The following is a 20,123-nucleotide window of genomic DNA, read 5'->3' as shown; positions in this document are numbered from 1 at the left end:
CTTTAAATGTTCAGCAAAGTAAAAGTACACAGTTACCAACTGAACACATTGATAGTTGCACAGATGGAAATAAATATTGCCTTGCATGAACATAGGAGGCAATCTTGAAACTGGAAGGCAAGCAAAATCCTCAAAGACTTCAAATTTACCAAGTCTTTTTATTTTAAGGAACATGACCTTTCTAAAAGAAGCTTTTCAATTCCATCTCTCCCCCAAAAGGCTAAAGAAGTAGTTCTTTATCATAGCAAAATGGATCTTTGATGAGGATGGATTAAAAGAATGATTCAAGAGCTAAAAAAAACATTGAACCTGATTCTGATGATAATAAAGTAGTTATAGCAGCTGCTATCAGTGCCCAGCCAGAAACTTCAGTCCTATTTCTGCAGAAAGCAGGACTTCCACAAACCAGTATTGGGAAATCTGTGTTTGAAGGCTTTTGGGGAAGGCTGCTCTGTTCTAGGGCTCACAGATCAGAAGTGTCAAGGACTTAAAATTCAGAGGGGCAGCCGTCAACCAATAATTGGCAATGTGGGTGTATAAATACCTCAACTCCCTTGACCCACCTAGCAGGATATTTCTGAAGCATACATCTCAACAATTCCCAGAGATTCCCTGCAGGATTAAGTTTATTTCACAAGATGGTAACAGGCCAATTCCCTTCCCTGTATTGCTTTCCTATTTCTTTGCTGTGTTTCTTGTACTTCCCAAATAATTGACTTTCACTTGAATCCTTGTCTCTGTATTACTTGGGCAAGGCACACAAGGAAAGCGTTGATCTGCTGAATAATGTAGAAGACAGGATAGGCATTACCTCCAATAAATTCATTAAAATGCATTTTTATAAGCCTTAGGGATTACACTCATTGCTATGATTATAATTATGAACATAAATTAACCTTGCTAATTAGACATTGCTTCTTGAGGATTTGAGCAGTCCTCAGTTTTCCTATGAAGGTTTGAACCATTATTCATATAATGAAAAAGGCACATACAGATGATAGTCAATATTATTTAACAATAGGTATTATATGATTTTTTTTTTTTTTTTTTTTTTTTTTTGGTAAAGAATCTGCCTGCAATGCAAGAGACCCAGTTTCAGTCCCTGGGTTGGGAAGATTACCTGGAGAAGAGAATGGCTACCTACTCCAGCAGTCTTGCATGGAGAATCTTGTGGACAGAAGAGTCTGGTCTCTGGACTGTGGTCAATGGGATCACAAAGAGTCTGACATGACTGAGTGACTAACACTACTACTATAATATGATTGTTATTGTAAGAACTTTAATAAAAATAAACACTGCTAAAGAGCTAGACCAAATCTTCTTTGCCATCTATTAACCATTTGGTGGCAGGATTTTTTTTTTAATATTTTTTTATCTATTTGACTGTACTGGGTCTTAGTTGCAACATGCGAGATCCTTGTTATTCGTTTTTGCATGCAGGATCTTTAGTTGTGGCATGTGGAATCTTTTAGTTGTAGCAAGTGAACTCTTAGTCGTGGCATGTGAGATCATGTGAGATCTTACCAGGGATCAAACCCAAACCCATTGCACTGGGAGTAGAGAGTCTTGGCCACTGGACCACTAGGGAAGTCCCTTGGTGTCAGGGTACTCAGGGAAGAGTCCGACAAAACAGAGGGATATTATAAATGATCAGGCAAGTGGATATTCAACAACAAGTTTTGAAGAACTTTTTAATTTTAATAATCAGTAAGGCCCTACTGGGGCATGAAAGAAAGGTGAAAATGAAAGTATTAGTCACTCAGTCATGTCTGATTCTTCAGCCCCATAGACTGTACCTTGCCAGGCTCTTCTGTCCATGGAATTCTTCAGATAAGAATACTGGAGTGGGCTGCCCTTCCCTTCTCTAGGGAATCTTCCTAACCTAGGGATCAAACTCAGGTTTCCCACATTGCAGGAAAATTTTTTACCATCTGAGCCACTAGGGAAGTCCTCTACTGGTGGATCCCAAATGAACATTAACATATCCAAAGAAAAGAATATTGAATATCAAATATATGAATGTTTTCATATTATAATAAAAACAATTTAGCATTATTTCCAATGGCATCAACATAGTTAACATGCAAAATAACTGCCAAGAGGTACTCTTTTCTTGGGAATCAAGTTTTCAAAGAAAACAAACGTGAAGAATGTGGATAATTTTAAAATAAAACACAGAAAAGCTTTCAATCTAGCAAAATGACTGTCAACAAAGGATAAACCCTCCTGGTGATGTGAGTGGAACTCCTCAACATAAATGAATATAACATGCCTATCGAAATACAATAGCATCCTGATTGGAACGCTTCCTTATTTACACTATACTATAAACACACAAGGATTTCACCCTGTGTTGAGTGCTGAATAAAAAGGTGAATGAAAATACACAGCTGCTAAAAAAAGGTTTGTAATCTCCAAGTATTAATACTACATGGGAATTCAGAGGCTAATAGTCAAAATACAAGGTTAGTGGCCATGGTTATCAAAATGATTCCCTACAATGTTGGTCAATTAACTAAAGTGTCAAGTATGAGAGGGCATGAAAATGTATTGTTCCTGCTGTAGTTGTACAGAAAAGAAGAAAAAAAAAAAAAAGAAAGAAAGAAAGGCAAAGGAAACTAGCAAGCAGAATATTCCTTGAAAGATTCAGGATTTACAATTTGTAACAATATTTTATAAGCCTCAAGAACAGATTCCTATCTAGAGAGAAAAATATATCAAATTGAAATGAACTCTTCCTGAACTTATACAAACAGGTAATAAACAAAATGATTTCTGTATTAGATTTCAACACAGAGTATTTAAAAAGAATAATTCTGCATCTGAAAAAGGTAACATTTCTGAACAGGACCTATTTTTTTCCAGTCTCCCACCATGCACAGTGAAAGTTTATAAATTTCCAAATACATCATCGAATACATCATCAAATACAAATACATCAAAGTATGTTTGATATTAATTTCTCATTTTGATACTTATTTCTCATTTAAATGCTTTCTTCTCTGCAATCACCCTCTGTGTTTTTTCAGTGTTCTAACATTATTGAGGCTTTCAATGGCTAAATCAAAGATTTCTCATGGTAAATGTCACATTGCACTTGAAAATATGTGGGTTATTTTCAAATATCTTTTGATATTGATTTCTAACATAATTCCACAGTGATAAGAGAAGAGACTTTGTATGATTTCAATACCTTTATACAATGACATTTTTGCAACTTGTTTTATGTCCCTGGATATGTTGCAGTGTCTCCCAGTTTATAGTTTATGTGAACTTGAATATAATTTGTACCCTGCTATTCTGTGAAAATAGTAAAAATCTTACATTGAATTGGTTCACAGTGCTTTTCTGGTCTACTTCATCCTTCTGCTCTTCCATACATTCATTCTATTAATTTTTGAGAGTTTGATATTGAAACTCCAACTAACAATCTTATCTACTTAAAAAATAACTGTAATATATAGTGAAATGATATGCAAATTTTCTCTGCATTTTCAAAGTCTCCTGTAAATGTGTTGTCATACTTTCATAACTTAAAAAAAAAAGTGTAGCACTATCTCGTCACCACAACAGAGAATTATTAGCAACTTTTCCTTATGCTTCAATTGCAAACCATACCTTTAAATAATTTTTCCCCATTCAAACTCAGATGCACGGTATTGGATGAATTGTATCTTTGTGCCATGACATTGACATCATTGATCCATACTCGCCTCACTTTTATTGGTTAGTTATTCAATTAGTGCTTTCTGAATAATGTAACAAACACCTGCTAATTCACCACCCCAAAACAAAAGCTACGATGTAGAGCATAACTGACATCTAATTACATGATTCCTCCAACAGTACATCCCTGTTGGCTCTGCAATGCAAGATAGTCATCATCCAAAATTCTGATCATTTCCTAACTTCCCTTTGAAAATAATTTTTTTTCATTTCTATGTATCATTTTTTAGTTTGTTCTAGTTCTTCTTAATGTTACAAAAAAGATAGCATGCTACCTGTAATCTTTGGGAACTCATTTTCTTCCTGTAATATTATATTGCTATGATTTTTGACGGTGTCACTTATTTCTATAGTCCATTTACTTTATGTATAATATTTTATTATGTGAATATGCACTTTATTAATCCCTTTTCCAATAAATGAGCTTTTGAGCTGCTTCCAGTTTTTACTATTGGAAATAGTATTATAGATTTTTTTTTTTTTTTGTATATGTTTCCTTGTAAATGTGTAAGATTTTCTCTTTAATGGAGGTTTCCTCTAAACTGGAATTTGCTGAGTCACAGTAAATTGAACGCTCAACTTCAGGAGATAATACCAAATTACACTCCAATTCCATGTATCTACATCCTCCTTGAAAAGTATTTCTACATGGAAATATTGACTAACCCTGGTTTCCCAGTGTGAAATACAAAATATATGAGATTAAAACAGGCTTACTAGTGAAATATAAACATTTGCATTTATTATAAATAACTAATATTAATATATATAGAACAAAAAGTCATAATATAAATATAATTACAATGTTTAAATTTGGGATTGTTGCCTATTCCTCTTTCATTTAACCAAACAATTTATGAATATATATTGTATAAACTAAATTACTATACAAATAAATATCATTTTTGAAGAACGGAATTTATAAAATGCTCAATTCCTAGTATCAAAAAAGAATGGATTTTTCCCCATCCTATTCTTCTATAATATTTCACTCACCAATAGAAATGATATCTTTCTCAAGCTTCTTTGTTTTCTCTCCTTCCACATCCCAGGAGGGTCACTGATTTCCACAGATCTAATACAAATTTTCTTTCGCTCTCACACTAAATTCCCCTCCTGAGAAATCCCACCTAGTTTCACTGGCTTAAAATATCATTTACATACTTGTGAATTTTTTTTTTCCTCCAGTTTCTCTTCTGAGCTCCAGATCCCAGTTTCCATTGACCCACTGGACATCCTGCAGCCTCAGTTGACTAAATCAGTAGACATGATTGGTAACCACATAGAGAGACCCTCATATCTTTCTAACAGAGAATGCATAATTTTTCACTGTCCATGAAGATTTACAAAATAGTGCATTTGGTAATAAAGAAAATCCTAACAGTTCCTCAAAAGTTGATATTTTATAAGTCATTATGTCTAATCATAAACCAATAAAATTAGAAATAAATAATAAAAGTTCATCTAGAAAAATCCAGAAGTGTAGCTCATTAATCACATATTTATTTATTAAGTGTAGTAACAGGAGATATGTGGCATTTCAATTAAGTACAAAAAATTATTTAATAATGACACAATTGTCCAACCACCTAGAGGAAAGTAAAACTGGAAATCATATGAATGCAATTTCCAGATAAATTTTTAATGTAAAAATAAAATAATACATTCCTGAAAGAGAATATAAAATACATTCTTATTCCATTGAAAAACTTGGAAAAACATAAAAGACAATAGATACAGAGGAAAAATATCAAAAGCAAAGTATCAATAAATGATATGCTTTGAAAAATAATTAGGTAAAGCAGGTAGCCACAGGACTAATAAATAGATTTGCAAGAGTATTATTTCTTATATTGACAAGAAAGCAAACCAGTGGAATATTAAAAACAATTGATAGGCAATTTTGATGACTAAATATATATAAAAAGAAGCTCATAATCACTAATGGAGAAAGCAAACTAAAGGGCTTAAATATCTTTTTACACCCATCCCTGTTGGCTCAGACAGTAAAGAATCTGCCTGCAATGCAGGAGACCTACATCCGACTCCCGGGTCAGAAAGATCCCCTGGAGAAAGGAATGGCTAGCTACCCACTCCAGTATTCTGCCCGGAGCATGCCACGGACAGAGGATCCTGGAAGGCTACAGTGCATGAGGTTGCAAAGAGCTGGACATGACTGAGTGACTAACAGTTTCACTTTTTTCCACTTTACACCCATCAGAGTCTCAAAACATGAAAGACTAAGAACATATATTATGAGAGAGTGAGAAAATAGTATCGTGGTACTATGAGGTGCTGGCACTTTTTGGAAATCAATCTAGCAACATTTCATAAAATTAACAATAGGTAGGTCTTTTGAGCTAGCAATTTGTTCCTAGAAAGAAAATCCTAAGAGAGATGGAAGTATTTAAGGAGGATGATTGAATAATATTGCTATATCCATAGGGAATAATATGCAGCTACTAAAAAGAATGAATTAGAATTAGAGTAATTTGATAATTTTCAAGAGGTATTTTCAAGCAAAAAAGCAAGATACAGAGAATATGATTTTTTAAAAGACAGACAATAACAATAGAAACCCTGTATGTGGAGAAAAATATGCAAGGATGTATTCTAGATCCTAATACGTGTTACTGGGTGGAGGAAGAGGCTGATGGATTAAATATGCTGAAACATTTTTCACAGCCCATGAGAAAAACCAAAGCTATGGGTCTTTAATCTAATTAAATCATATCTTTAAAGGACTTCCCCAGTGGCTCAGTGGTAAAGAATCTGCCATGCAGGAGACACAGGAGGCGTGGGTTGAATCCCTGGGTCAGAAAGGTCCTGGAGGAGGAAATGGCAACCCACTCCAATATTCTTACCTGGGGAATCCCATCGACAGGGGAGCCTGGCAGGCTACAGTCCAAAGGGTCTCAAAGAGTAGGACATGACTGAGTGATTCAGCATAAATGATCAAAATGTGCACACTACTCCTGAATACATTTAAAACACACATCTCAAAACCAGTTACATAACTTCATTTATAAAACAAGTATGAGTGTTTCATTTTCATAAGAAGAGAGTTCTTAAAAGACATAAGGATTTACTTTCAAAAGTCCTAGCACATCCTCTATTGGTCCAGAAAATTAAGTGGGCAGGGAAGGTTTTTGTCCTAGCAACTAAAAGTCCTGCAGTCCTTTATTGTTTATTCTTTTTACTCTTTGACTTCTTGTCCTTTACTCTCCCTCAGGATGAAATTAATGGTCAGCTGCACCTGTCCATCTGACCCAGTTGGTTAATTTAGAGTTAAAATTCACTTATTCAGCACCACCTCCACCCCTGTGGCACTACAATGATAGCAATAACTCCAATTAAAAATGTACCTATTCCTGCATGTACTATCTAACTCTTATATACCATTTTTAAAAAGATAATTAATGCTGCTTCTTGTTGTCTCTGGGTTTTTAGTATTTCTCTGTCAATAACAGCTTTGCTTTTAATCATTTGTACCTATTAAAAGCAGAAATAGGCAGAAAGAAGAGGGGGAAAAAAACATCATTTGTGTCTCTGTAGAGAAATTGCTTGGAAAGCTGTCAAAGTTTCTTTAGATGATTTAAATCAGGGAAGGTAGCTTTTACAGGAAATGAATGTGTGACAACAGATTAGGTAGGCAAATTCACTGTGGATAATTTATTTTTTTAACATTAGGGTGCCCAGTGCATTGTGGGTATGTATTTGTATGTGGGCATGCAAATCCTTATACATTTATGAGGATTCAAAATTGCATATGATTCAAATATAAAAATCTCCAGAATGAAATCAACTGGTATTTTTCGGTAGCTTATAGCAGTTCTAGGTCCCCCTGAGTGAACACACCACTCAATGAAAGGTATCTTGAGTTGGGTTTCCCAGGTGGCACTAGTGAGGAATCAGTCTGCCAGTGCAAGAGACGTAAGAGGCACAGGTTTGATTCCTGGATGGGGGAGATCCCCTGCAGGGGGGCATGGCAACCTGCTCCAGTATTCTTACCTGGAGAATCCCATGGACAGAGGAGTCCATAGGGTCGCAGAGTCGAACATGACTGAAGCGACCTAGAATGCACATCTTGATTTATAAGTATAGTCAAATAATGAATTTTATTCCAAGAATTCTTACAAAGAAAATAGGCTCCTCATGTTTCACACCTATCTATACCTAAAAGTTGAGTTATCCTGAATAGGCAGAGATTCTTAGTTACTTCTTTAAAAGCAATTATTCTCATCCACACCAAACCCAACCAACTAACTAATTAGCTAGCATTTCTCCTTTTATATTTGGTATAAATCTTTCTCGGTTTCTACATTGTTAATGTTTTGTGTTATTTCACTTCCTTTCTACGTGTTAGAAACTTTGGTTAGAATTTATTTTCTTATCCTAATAATTACTGTCTTTTATTATGACATGCCCAGGTGGCGCTAGTGGTAAAGAATCCACCTGCCAAGGCAGGAGACATAAAAGACGCAGGTTCAATTTCTGGGTTGGGAAGATCCTCTGAAGGATGCCATGGCAACCCACTCCAGGATTCTTGCCTAGAGAATCGCATGGACAGAGGAGCCTGGTGGGCTGCAGTCCATGGGGTCGCAAAGACTCGACATGCCTAAAGCAACTTAGCACTGTGAAATTCTAAGCTATTTTTTCTTAGAGTATTGATGTCTAATCTTAAATCTGAAGTCTTATATTTGGTTAATGATATACTTTTCTTTCATTTTTTTATATTTTGTCTTTTGTTATGTGAACTGTGATTTTTCTTTGTTTTTAGAGATTTGCATTATTGTCTGAGGATTTTGAAATATTCATACTCTTGGTTTTGTAAACCTTCATATATGCATACTTTTGAAGAACTTATAGTATCAGAACTCAAAGTCAAGTATGAAAGTCTTTTTTGATACTGCCAGTATAAATCAAGGTATTTAGGACATATTTATGAAACCTGATAATAGCCTCATATTCCTTTTATTATGATCTGGAATTTTCTGTATTTACAAGAACTGCTTTTGGTATTCAACCTAATTTTATTTTTCACTAATTTAAATGTCATTCAAAATCATTTCTTTTATGACTCTGAATCTTTACTTTGGATTCTTGTGTCCTTTGGCTATGGCAGGTCTTCATTTTCCTGGAAAATTTCCTGAAAGAATGCCTTGCCTTTGCCTCCATAGCTAAAGCTTCTGGGTACCAATTTTTTGTATAACTTTTGCATAACTTTTCCCTTCAGACCTGTAGCTGTAGAATTCTGTTTTCCTTGCTATCTCCAACTACAGGGAGAAAGAAAACCAATCTGATTTTTTTTTCCTTTGTATGAATTTTACCCAGATGTTTTAACTATGAGATTTCACCGCCTCCCCCCCCCCCCGCCCCATAATTGAATAAAAAGGATCATAGTATTTTGAGGCAGGAGTCTTTGTTTTCTATTTACTTATCTTTGGCTGCACTGAGCCTTCACGGCTGTGTCTTGGCTTTCTCTAGCTATGGGAGGTGGGGGTTACTCTTCACTGTGCTCAGGCTTCTCACGGAAGCCTGGGGGCTTCTCTTATTACAGGGCACGAGCTCTAGAGCTCTGGCTTCAGAAGTTGTGGCTCACAGTCTCTAGAGCACGAAGTCTTTTTTTTTTTCATCATTCTTCTCAGCTAAAATTTGAACATTTTTGAATGTGTGTGTTTAGGTTTATTTTACTCAGAAATACTTTTCTTTTATGTGTTTTTCTTTCTTTCGTTCTATTTGTTCTGGTTGCAGGAGTGTCAAACATTCTTGTGCTCAGTCCTTCAATTGTATCTGATTCTTTGCAGCCTCATGGACTGTAGCCCTTCTGGCTCCTCTGTCCTTGAAATTTCCCAGGCAAGAATATTAGAATGGGGTGCCATCTCCTACTCCAGGAGATCTCCCAAGCCAGGGATCAAACCCAAGTCTCCTGCATTGGCAGATGGATTCTTTATCACTAGTGACATCTGGAAGCCCCAAACATTCTTAAGAATACAAACTAAATACAGATAGAGAAGTAAGATCCTCAGTTTAATTACAGGTGTCAGATGGACAGGGAAGCCTGGCTTGCTGCAGTCCATTGGGTTGCAAAGAGTCGGACACAACTGAGTGACTGAACTGAACTGTCAATTTAGAATAAGTTAATATCCAAATTTCTTTTCCATGGGGATGGTCTTGATCCCTGTCTCCTGTACAATGTCACGAACCTCATTTCATAGTTCATCAGGCACTCTATCTATCAGATCTAGGCCCTTAAATCTATTTCTCACTTCCACTGTATAATCATAAGGGTTTTGATTGAGGTCATACCTAAATGGTCTAGTGGTTTTCCCTACTTTCTTCAATTTAAGTCTGAATTTGGCAATAAGGAGTTCATGGTCTGAGCCACAGTCAGCTCCTGGTCTTGTTTTTGCTGACTGTATAGAGCTTCTCCATCTTTGGCTGCCAAGAATATAATCAATCTGATTTTGGTGTTGACCATCTGGTGATGTCCACGTGTAGAGTCTTCTCTTGTGTTGTTGGAAGAGGGTGTTTGCTATGACCAGTGCATTTTCTTGGCAAAACTCTATTAGTCTTTGCCCTGCTTCATTCTGTATTCCAAGGCCAAATTTGCCTGTTACTCCAGGTGTTTCTTGACTTCCTACTTTTGCATTCCAGTTCCCTATAATGAAAAGGACATCTTTTTTGGGTTTTAGTTCTAAAAGGTCTTGTAGGTCTTCATAGAACCATTCAACTTCAGCTTCTTCAGCGTTACTGGTTGGGGCATAGACTTGGATTACTGTGATATTGAATGGTTTGCCTTGGAAACGAACAGAGATCATTCTGTCGTTTTTGAGATTGCATCCAAGTACTGCATTTTGGACTCTTTTGTTGACTATGATGGCTACTGCATTTCTTCTGAGGGATTCCTGCCCACAGTAGTAGATATAATGGTCATCTGAGTTAAATTCACCCATTCCAGTCCATTTCAGTTCGCTGATTCCGAGAATGTCGACATTCACTCTTGCCATTTCTTGTTTGACCACTTCCAATTTGCCTTGATTCATGGACCTGACATTCCAGGTTCCTATGCAATATTGCTCTTTACAGCATCGGACCTTGCTTCTATCACCAGTCACATCCACAGCTGGGTATTCTTTTTGCTTTGGCTCCATCCCTTTGTTCTTTCTGGAGTTATTTCTCCACTGATTTCCAGTAGCATATTGGGCACCTACTGACCCGGGGAGTTTCTCTTTCAGTATCCTATCATTTTGTCTTTTCATACTGTTCATGGGGTTCTCAAGGCAAGAATACTGAAGTGGTTTGCCATTCCCTTCTCCAGTGGACCACATTCTGTCAGATCTCTCCACCATGACCCGCCCATCTTGGGTTGCCCCACGGGCATGGCTTAGTTTCATTGAGTTAGACAAGTTGATTCATTGGAAAAGACTCTGATGCTGGGAGGGATTGGGGGCAAGAGGAGAAGGGGACGACAGAGGATGAGATGGCTGGATGGCATCACTGACTCGATGGACATGAGTCTGAGTGAACTCCAGGAGCTGGTGATGGACAGGGAGGCCTGGCGTGCTGCAATTCATGGGGTTGCAAAGAGTCGGATACGACTGAGTGACTGATCTGATCTGAATATCCAAATTTCATTGTCAATCTTAAGATGTTCATCCCCTGAACTGGTAGCCTATCTACCACAATAAATATTTTGAATGTCTAGATTCTTTCTGGCTGGACCCTGATTTTGAGCCTAAGTTCATCACTAACTGTCAACTAGCCCATGTGGATGGTCTCTCCCTTAGAGTCAGAGAATGCACTTCTTATCTGGTGCCTCAGCTTTGAGCATATCAACAAATCATACTTGCTTTGTTCTGGACCTTAATCCTACCTTCCAAAAGTCATCATTATTTTGTCTTACCCTTCCATCTTGTCTTATTATACAATTAGCCTCCACTAAATTCACTTGTGTAGAATCACACACAGAAAGTCTATATAATTTGGTGTGTTTGTGTGTTAGTCAATCAGTCATCTCTGACTTTTTGCGACCCCATGGACTATAGCCTCCCAGGCTCCTCCATCCATGGGATTCTCCAGGCAAGAATACTGGAATGGGTTGACATTTCCTTCTCCAGGGATATAATTTGGTAGAAGATCACTTAATATAGAGATAAATTATGGAAGAAGCATGAGTAAGCATAGGAGATATACAGTATAAAGCTCCCATAGATCTTATTTCACTACTGTGATTGAATATAAGGTTTCAAGCTGCAAGTATGACATTGATAATTTTATAGGCAATATGTCAAAAAAGATAAATATTAAATCTTTTCAACTTTGTTAACCTCTTTTGCAAATATGAGGTGATTAAAAGCTGATGCTATGTTGAAAATCACACCTCTTGCTTCAGACAACAAAAGAATACCACAAACTTTGTTACTGGATGAAATACAGCTTACTCAGCACCTTCCCTCAATCTTCAGGCAGTACCCCATCCAAACTCCAGAGCTGTGATGTGTCATTAAGTAGTTCAGTTCAGTCTCTCAGTCGTGTCTGACTGTTTGTGACCCCATGGACTGCAGCACGCCTGCAGGCCTCCCTGTCCATCACCAACTCCTGGAGCTTGCTCAAACTCATGTCCATTGAGTCGGTGATGCCATCCAACCATCTCATCTTGTGTTGTCCTCTTCTCCTCCTACCTTCAATCTTTCCCATTATCAGGGTCTTTTCTAAGGAGTCTGTTCTTTACATCAGGTGGCCAAAGTATTGGAGCTTCAACTTCAGCATCAATCCTTTCAGCATCATTAAGCAGTACCATGAACTTATTCCTATGGCTCCCTATTGTAAACATGCTAAGCCTGAAAGCAACAGTCATCCTATTATAAGGATTCCATTTTCCCAAATATTCACTTTCACCTCCAAATAGCTAATTTTGTAAACTCCTTGAGGATAGGCACTTTTATCTTTTACATTTACCCACAACATCCACCGGCGTTCCCAGGTGGCACTAGTGGTAATCTGCCTGCCAATGCAGAAGACATAAGAGATGCGGGTTGGGTCCCTGGGTAGGCAAGATCCCCTGGAGGAGGGCATGGCAACCACTCCAATATTCTCGCCTAGAGAATCTTATGGACAGAGGAGCTGCTACAGTCCACAGGGTTGCAAAGAGTCAGACATGTCTGAAGCGACTTAGCACGCAACCGTGCACCACACCCACATCAGGGGCTTCAACACAGTGCTTTTGCTCAGTGGAAAGTAAATGATGAATGATTAAAAGCATGAATTGATAAAACAATTGTTCATTCATATTCCCACTCATCTTTTATTTCTGTATCAAAGTTAATTCCACTGTTGTAGTGAATATAAGTTGAAAACTAAATAGTGCTCTTACTTAAACATGTCCATGGGAGGTATGTTCTCTTTCTCTTTGTAACTTTGCTTGGTTCCCTAGAGAAATATCGCTTAAGAAACACATTTCCCTCAGGTGTATGAGAAGATTTAATAGACTTGGCAGTACTTCTCTGAGCCGAGTATAGTAAGGCCCTGACTATTCTGGTTGCTGTCATTGCCTTCAAGACAATTGCTCTTCTGTTTTATCCCCAGTCCTTTCAGGCACTTTGGAATTTGAGATAACTACAGAGTTACTTGATGTATTGAAAACCGCCCAAATTCTACTTTCTCTTTTGTTCTTCCTCCTTGGTTCACTGAGAATGTTGTATCCAGCCTGTCCCACTGTTTCCCCCATGAGACTTGAGATGCTTGTCAAAGAAAAACAACAGTGAAGAGGATAATTAATGATCCTTTGATGCTCGCCAGATCTTAAGAGGTACTTACCTGTGGGCTTTCAAGTGTTTCATAATTCCTTGACAGTCCCAAGTGCTTGTCCTTCTAGCCAAGTTCCATATTTCCTTCAGAGCGTGGTAGACAGTGTAAATATTTTCTGGGTCCCCATTGCACTATAGCTCAATGTACTGAAGTAAATCTTTTCCATGAGAATGATCAAGGTACATGTACAGTATGCTTGAGAAGTATGCAGTTACGATGGTATGCCAAGTGCTTTCTCTGAAACTTTTGAGATAATCACAGATGTCCTGTGGAATTTGTCTTTCTTTCTTCTACTTCCAACACACGAAAGGATTCAAAAAGTACTTCCTTAGCCAGAATTCATTTTATGTCTTAAAAAACTGAACTTTTCACCCCATCTTACTATAAGCTGGGCCATTGAGGAGGAAATAAGTGTTTTACAAAACTTGGCAATTGCTTTTTGATAGATAAATGATACATAGATACATAAAGAAATAAGTAGGGCTTGAATTAAACATGAACTGGTATAAAATATGTAAGCCAGGGTCTTCTTGGTCTTATGGAAGCTTTTCTTAGGTCCTTGTTGTTGTTGTTGTTCAGTTGCTAAGTCGTGTCTGACTCTTTTGTAGCCCTATGGAGTGTACTCACCAGGCTCCTTTGTCCATGGGATTTCCCAGGCAAGAATACTGGAGTGGGTAGTCATTTCCTTCTACAGGGGAAATCTAGGGATCAAACTCGCATCTCCTGCATTGGCAGGCAGATTTTTTATCACTAAGCCAACAGGAAAACCCTCATAGGTCTTATATTTAGCTATAATTCTGACTTATGAGTAAGGCTTAATACCAATAGAATAGAAAGTTTGGGAATGAGAAGGAAGAATGAAAGAAGAGCATCTTCTATTGCCAAGAGATTATTATTTATTTGGACAACTTAAAAGACCATTCAAAAAGTCACTATGATATTTTGTCTCATTTTACTTGAAAAGTGATAAATTTATTCCATAATTTTCTCAGTTATCATACGTAAGGAAAGATGTTGCCAAGGACCTTTTCTCTTCTTTTTTAAAATATTTGTTAATGTATATGTCTGTGTTGGGTTTTAGTTGTGGCAAGTGGGCTTCTCTAGTGTCACATGGCTCCAGGGTGCACAGGCCCCTTGCTGTGTGGCTCCAGGGTGCACGGGCTCAGTAGTTGTGGCATGTATGCTTAGTGGCCCCAGGCATGTGGGATCCTAGTTTCCAGACCAGGGATCGAACACATGTCCCCTGCATTGGAAGGCGGATTCTTAGCCACTGGGCTACCAGGGAATTCCCTTTTTATCTTACAATACTATTTTTATAAGCAAAGAAGTTTTATCAGAAATTCTATTTTGAGAAGTTTCTGAAATCAGGGATAAAATTTTCCACCACAAAGTGGAAAATTTCCATCTCACATTATAAAAATCACCTAAAAAAAATATCACAGAACAGGGTGAGTAGACAAGACGTTAAAGAGTTTGTTTTGAGATAAATCCCACCAGGAAGATGTTTTCCAGTTTCCAAAACCCTTTCAGGATTTGGGGGTTTCCAAAACCCAAGACCATCATTTATTCACAGCTCTGATATTTCATTATGCAATTGGGTATTGCACAATTTTGAGGAATTTTCATCACTTAGACTACCAGGCTGTGTTAACATGGTGGCCTCCAATCTACATTTGTCATTTTAGACAAATAGTTGTCCAAATAAGAACCATAAGAAATAGTTCTTATTTTAGGAGCATTGAATCTTTCCCCAAAAATAAATCTTATTCAGTACTCCACCATATAAAATAGAAAAAAGCATGATCACTCTGGTGGAAGTGCAGATGGGGCATCCTATAGACCCGCCTCACCTAGCTCCCTGGAAGGGCTTTTACGTCTCTATGAAAAGCAATTCAAATGTGGTGCTTTAAAGCAAAAAGTTTGTGTAAGGAAAAGACATATTTTTCAAGATTAGTTGAAGCCTTGGAAAGTGGTTTGATAGAAAAGTATGAACATGGACTTCAATAAACCACTTCAGATGTGGGTCTTGAGCAAGTTATAGCTGTTCTGGGACATTGGATTAGATAAATGAGAGGGGTATGAGGTTTTTTGTTTTTTGGTTTTTTTTTTTGAGCCGTAGGCTCTTTGAGAATCTGAAAAAAAAAATTCAAAGTAGTCTCCCTTTACCTTGTCAGAACCAAATAGACCCACATCTATGCTTTCAGAGTCCAAGGATCTTTGGCCTTGACCTTCTGGGGCTCCATGGGCATCTGCTCTACATAAGCATAAGGTCATTCAGATTTCAGAGTTATTTTACATTTTTTAAGCACCGTTAAGGGATTTTCAAGTCTAACGAGGAAAGTTATCTCTGCTTTCTGTTTGCTTCCTGATGGGGGTCAGCTGGCTCCCCTGCTCCGTAGATGCAGAATAAGACTACATGCCCTGCTCTAAACAGAATTTTTGCAACATTTGCTGTCTTCAAAAAAATAGCCTGGTTCTAATGAGTATAGCTCCATGGTGCAGTCCTTCCCTTTCCTGCAAATATGCTTTACAAAGCAAGTCCTTCTGAAGCAAAGAACCACAATCATCTTAAGCATGAAACAACCCTGCCCAAAAGAGAAGACATAACCTTCATGGCTGCAGCTGCTGGAAATCCAACTGTGTCTAGTTAACTAGACAGGGAGGCTGAAGATGGCCAGCAGCCCTTTCAAATCAGAAAACCTCAGAATCTGCATGTATTAGGCATGAACTATTTCTTGTTGAAAAAACTATGACCAGGATATACTAATATTCACCCCACTCTCCTCTTCTCATTAGAAAAGACCCTGATGCTGGAAAAGATTGATGGCAGGAGGAGAAGGGGATAACAAAGGATGAGATGGTTGGATGGCATTGCCAACTCGGTGGACATGAGTTTGAGCAAGCTCCGGAAGTTAGTGATGGACAGGGAAGCCTGTTGTGCTCCAATCCATGGAGTCGCAAAGAGTTGGATATGACTGAGAGACTGAACTGAAATGAACCCTCCCCTTCTGTTCCCACTCAGTTCCACACTATATTACTGCTTACAGCTCAATTATTGATAGTGATAGAAAACCAGTTGCCTCTGAATCCGGAAGTGCCCAAATTTCTAAATGACTGACACTGAGGTTCTTCTTTCCCTGGACTCTCCAAATCATTGATGCTTTTTCCTCTTCTAAGACATTAATGAGATTCTAGACTTCCGTGGTGGTCCAGTACTCAGGAATCCATCTGCCAATGTAGGGGTCGGGTCAATCCCTGGTCCAGGAAGCTTCCACGTGACTCAGAGCAACTAAGCCCATGCACCACAACTACTGAGCCCAGGTGCCGCAAATACTGAAGCCCATGTGCCCTAGAGCCCATGTTCTGCAACAAGAGAAGCCACTGCAGTGAGTAACCCATGCACCACCACTAGAGGAAGCCTCTGCTCGCTGAACTAGAGAAAAGCTGGTGCATAGCAACAAAGACCCAGCACAGCCAACAATAAATAAACAAACATTTTCTTTTAATTTAAAAGAATGCCTTCAAAAAAGACATTGATGAAATTCTAACCTCCATGTAAATTCTGTGTATATACTTGGAAAATGTACATTTCTGGAGAGCAGGAACTGGATTCCAAATGAAAAAATAGTGTCTTCTTAGCAGAGAGTTAGAATTAGAACTATTTCAAGGATGGAGTTTTGTAATCAAGTAATACCTGTCCAAGCACAGAAGGTATTTTAAGGATCCTAAACTCTCTTCAGCAGCCTTTGTCAACACCCCTGGCAGGGCTCCTGCTCACCAAGAGAAAGCAGTACTAGTTGAGCAAACTGATAAACTGATAGATAATGTAAAAAAGGCAAAGCAACATGCATAAAATTCCCGCAAAATGTTTATTATTCTGCCCATTTGGGTTTAAGAAAATGCACAGCATTTTCATCTATTATTTTTAAAACACAAAATATGTTTTATCTATGTTTCAATGTACCTAGAAAATGTCTGGATATGCACCATGAAACACTAAATGATGACTTCCTGGGAATGAGAAAGCAACAGGCTGGAGGAAGTCTTTTGCTTGTAAGCATAATGTCTGTAGGAGGATCCTCATCATCAAGTGAGTTGGTAAAGTGTGAGTTCTGAAAGAGTTAATGCTGGTATCAAGTGTAATCCCTAGACGTGAACCTCTTTACAGGAAGATTATTTTGCCACTTTAGGGCCCTGGTCATCTTCTGAAACAAAATAGGTTTGATGAATTAATGAATCAACCAACCAATTAACCAATCAAGCAAAGTGCCTTAGACATGACTCCTAAATTATAGCTCTAGACTGGTTCTACCCAAACCTCTTTCTTGCTTCACGATAACCAGATAGACCAGAATTCACATTTTGTATATATCATGCATTAGCTGTAGGAGTTGGGGTGAATTCTTAAATTTTTTTGCAGTTAAAGTTTCTCCTTTGTGGGATTTTCCTGGCAGCCTAGCAGTTAAGACTCCACCCTCCCACTTCAAGGGGCATGGGTTCGATCCCTGGTCAGGGAGCTAACATCTTAGTTCCCTTAGTGTGGTGTGACCAAAAGAGTTTTTTAAAAAAATCATAAAGGTTTCTTCTTTGTAAATTGGGAATGATCCTCAAGACTAAATAAGGATGATAGTCACAGAGCACCTACTTAGCTCAGGGCCATGTGAACGGTAGGTACCACTAGTGTTAATTTCTTAAAGATGCCCCTAACTTTCAAGGCTAACTTTGTGGATCTTTTTTCCCTCCTTAAAATGATGTGATAGGAACTTAACGACAACAACATAAGTCCTGCAAAAGTATTATTCAGCTCTTGTGGGGTGATAGAATATCACACGGAGTGTACTCCCTTTGAGCGCTCACAGAAATGTATGACAATAATTTAAAGGACAACACAGCTGAACTGATTAATCATTTAGTGCCCTATGCTGAATCCCAAGTTTCCTTGGCTTTCCTGGCGTGCTTAACTATTTCTCAATGCCCTTCATATGATGCTTAATAAAACGTCATATGTGCCCTTCAATAGGCTATTACATTCAGTTATCCCATTTTGAAAGGGACAAAAAAGAACAAAGAGAGACTTTTAGAGTGAATGCCATCCTCACAAATCAGTGTTTAATCTCTTATAATCCCTTTTTCCTTGGATACAATATGAACCCTATGTGAATTTTAGTCAATTTCCATAAAAGCATTTCTTTTGAACTCTGAAAATCGTGCATACCATATTTTCTAGAATTACAGTTACTTTCCACTTTTACATGTTATCCAATTTTTCTAAGTTTCCTAGAAAGTTAAAAAAATTTAAGAAAAATGGCAAATTGTTTTGTCGAATCATAACTTTGTTGGCCTAAATAGTCAATGTCTTAAGTTGCTTTTAAAACCTAACAGCCTAAAGTCTAGACAGACATTTCAGTGATTCTGTTAACTATTCAGTCAATTCAGTTGAATAAATTAGATATGACTAACTCATTTTGGTATCCTCCTAACTCAGCTTACTGCCTTGTCCAAACATAGTAGGCACTAATAAATATTTATTGATTTAAGTTGTTTGTTCTTTGAAGTTAAATGTACTTAGGTTGAAACTAGAACAAGTCATTTTGATAATGCATGTGAAATGCCTAATAACTTCTACTAAGTCCTTTTCTAATTCTCGTGCACCTTCCTCTGATAAGTGAGTTTCATTTGTTCTCTTATGTTATTGAGCTTGGGTTTAGATGCAGATTAAAAAATTACTTTTCCAATATCTATTATCTATTTTGTTTTTAATAACTGTTTATTGGGTTTTAAGTCATCTCCCCGTCGTCTTTGCTCTAAGCATCCCTCTGTTGTGAATGGTTACACAAATAAGAAAAAAGTAAAGAAGAAACACCATGGATGCCAATGAGAACAAGCTTCCTGCCAGCAGGTGAGATTCATTAATAAGTGAGATGGAAAATCATTAATGTTTCACTCCTATGAGACAATAACTCTGTAAGAGTTAGATTTGATCAAATAATGATTAGATGAATTGGAGGAGGATTCAGATTAACTGTGAAATTATTACTTCTGGGAATCTGGTTTTGTACTTTTTAAGTTTTAAATATGAGAGTATGATTCTAAGAGATCAATAAACCTGAGGAAAGAATAAGATTAAGATATCACCCAGTGTGTTTCTATATACAACTATAATTATACTATTACAAAGTTTATTAAAAAAGCCACATGTTGGGTTATCCCTCTTGATCCTCTATGTTTTGAAGTCCGGTAAGCCACCATAACCAAACTACCAAGGAACACATACTTCTATCATGTAACCTGCATTTTGTCATTGTGTATGCATGCGTGCCTGCTAAGTCACTTCAGTTGTGTCTGACTCTTTGTGACCCTATTGACTGTAGCCCCCCAGGCTCCTCTGTCCATGGGATTCTCCAGGCAAAAATACTAGAGTGGGTTGCCATGATCTGCTCCAGGGGATCTTCTAGACTCAAGGATCAAACCCTGGTCCCTTCTGTCTCCTGCATTGGTAGATGGGTTCTTTACCACTAGTACCACTTGGGAAGCCCTTGTCATTGCAACCAAAACAAATGTAAAATGTAGCTTTTTTAGTACTGTAT

At 37.6% G+C, this 20,123-nt stretch overlaps 1 protein-coding gene across 1 annotated transcript; it reads right to left on the bottom strand.

Moving 5' to 3' along the window:
* Positions 1-10,043: 10,043 nt before the first annotated feature.
* Positions 10,044-10,850, bottom strand: LOC129636299 (craniofacial development protein 2-like; the record flags this gene model as incomplete). The annotated part of the gene is made up of 1 exon (XM_055559730.1): positions 10,044-10,850. A coding segment is annotated over one exon (807 nt), but the record flags the coding sequence as incomplete, so codon positions are not given.
* Between the last annotated feature and the right edge of the window lie 9,273 nt (positions 10,851-20,123).

This window comes from Bubalus kerabau, chromosome 21 (assembly GCF_029407905.1).
Source record: "Bubalus kerabau isolate K-KA32 ecotype Philippines breed swamp buffalo chromosome 21, PCC_UOA_SB_1v2, whole genome shotgun sequence".
NCBI lineage: Eukaryota > Metazoa > Chordata > Mammalia > Artiodactyla > Bovidae > Bubalus > Bubalus kerabau.
This window is presented reverse-complemented; position numbering and strand designations above follow the sequence as displayed.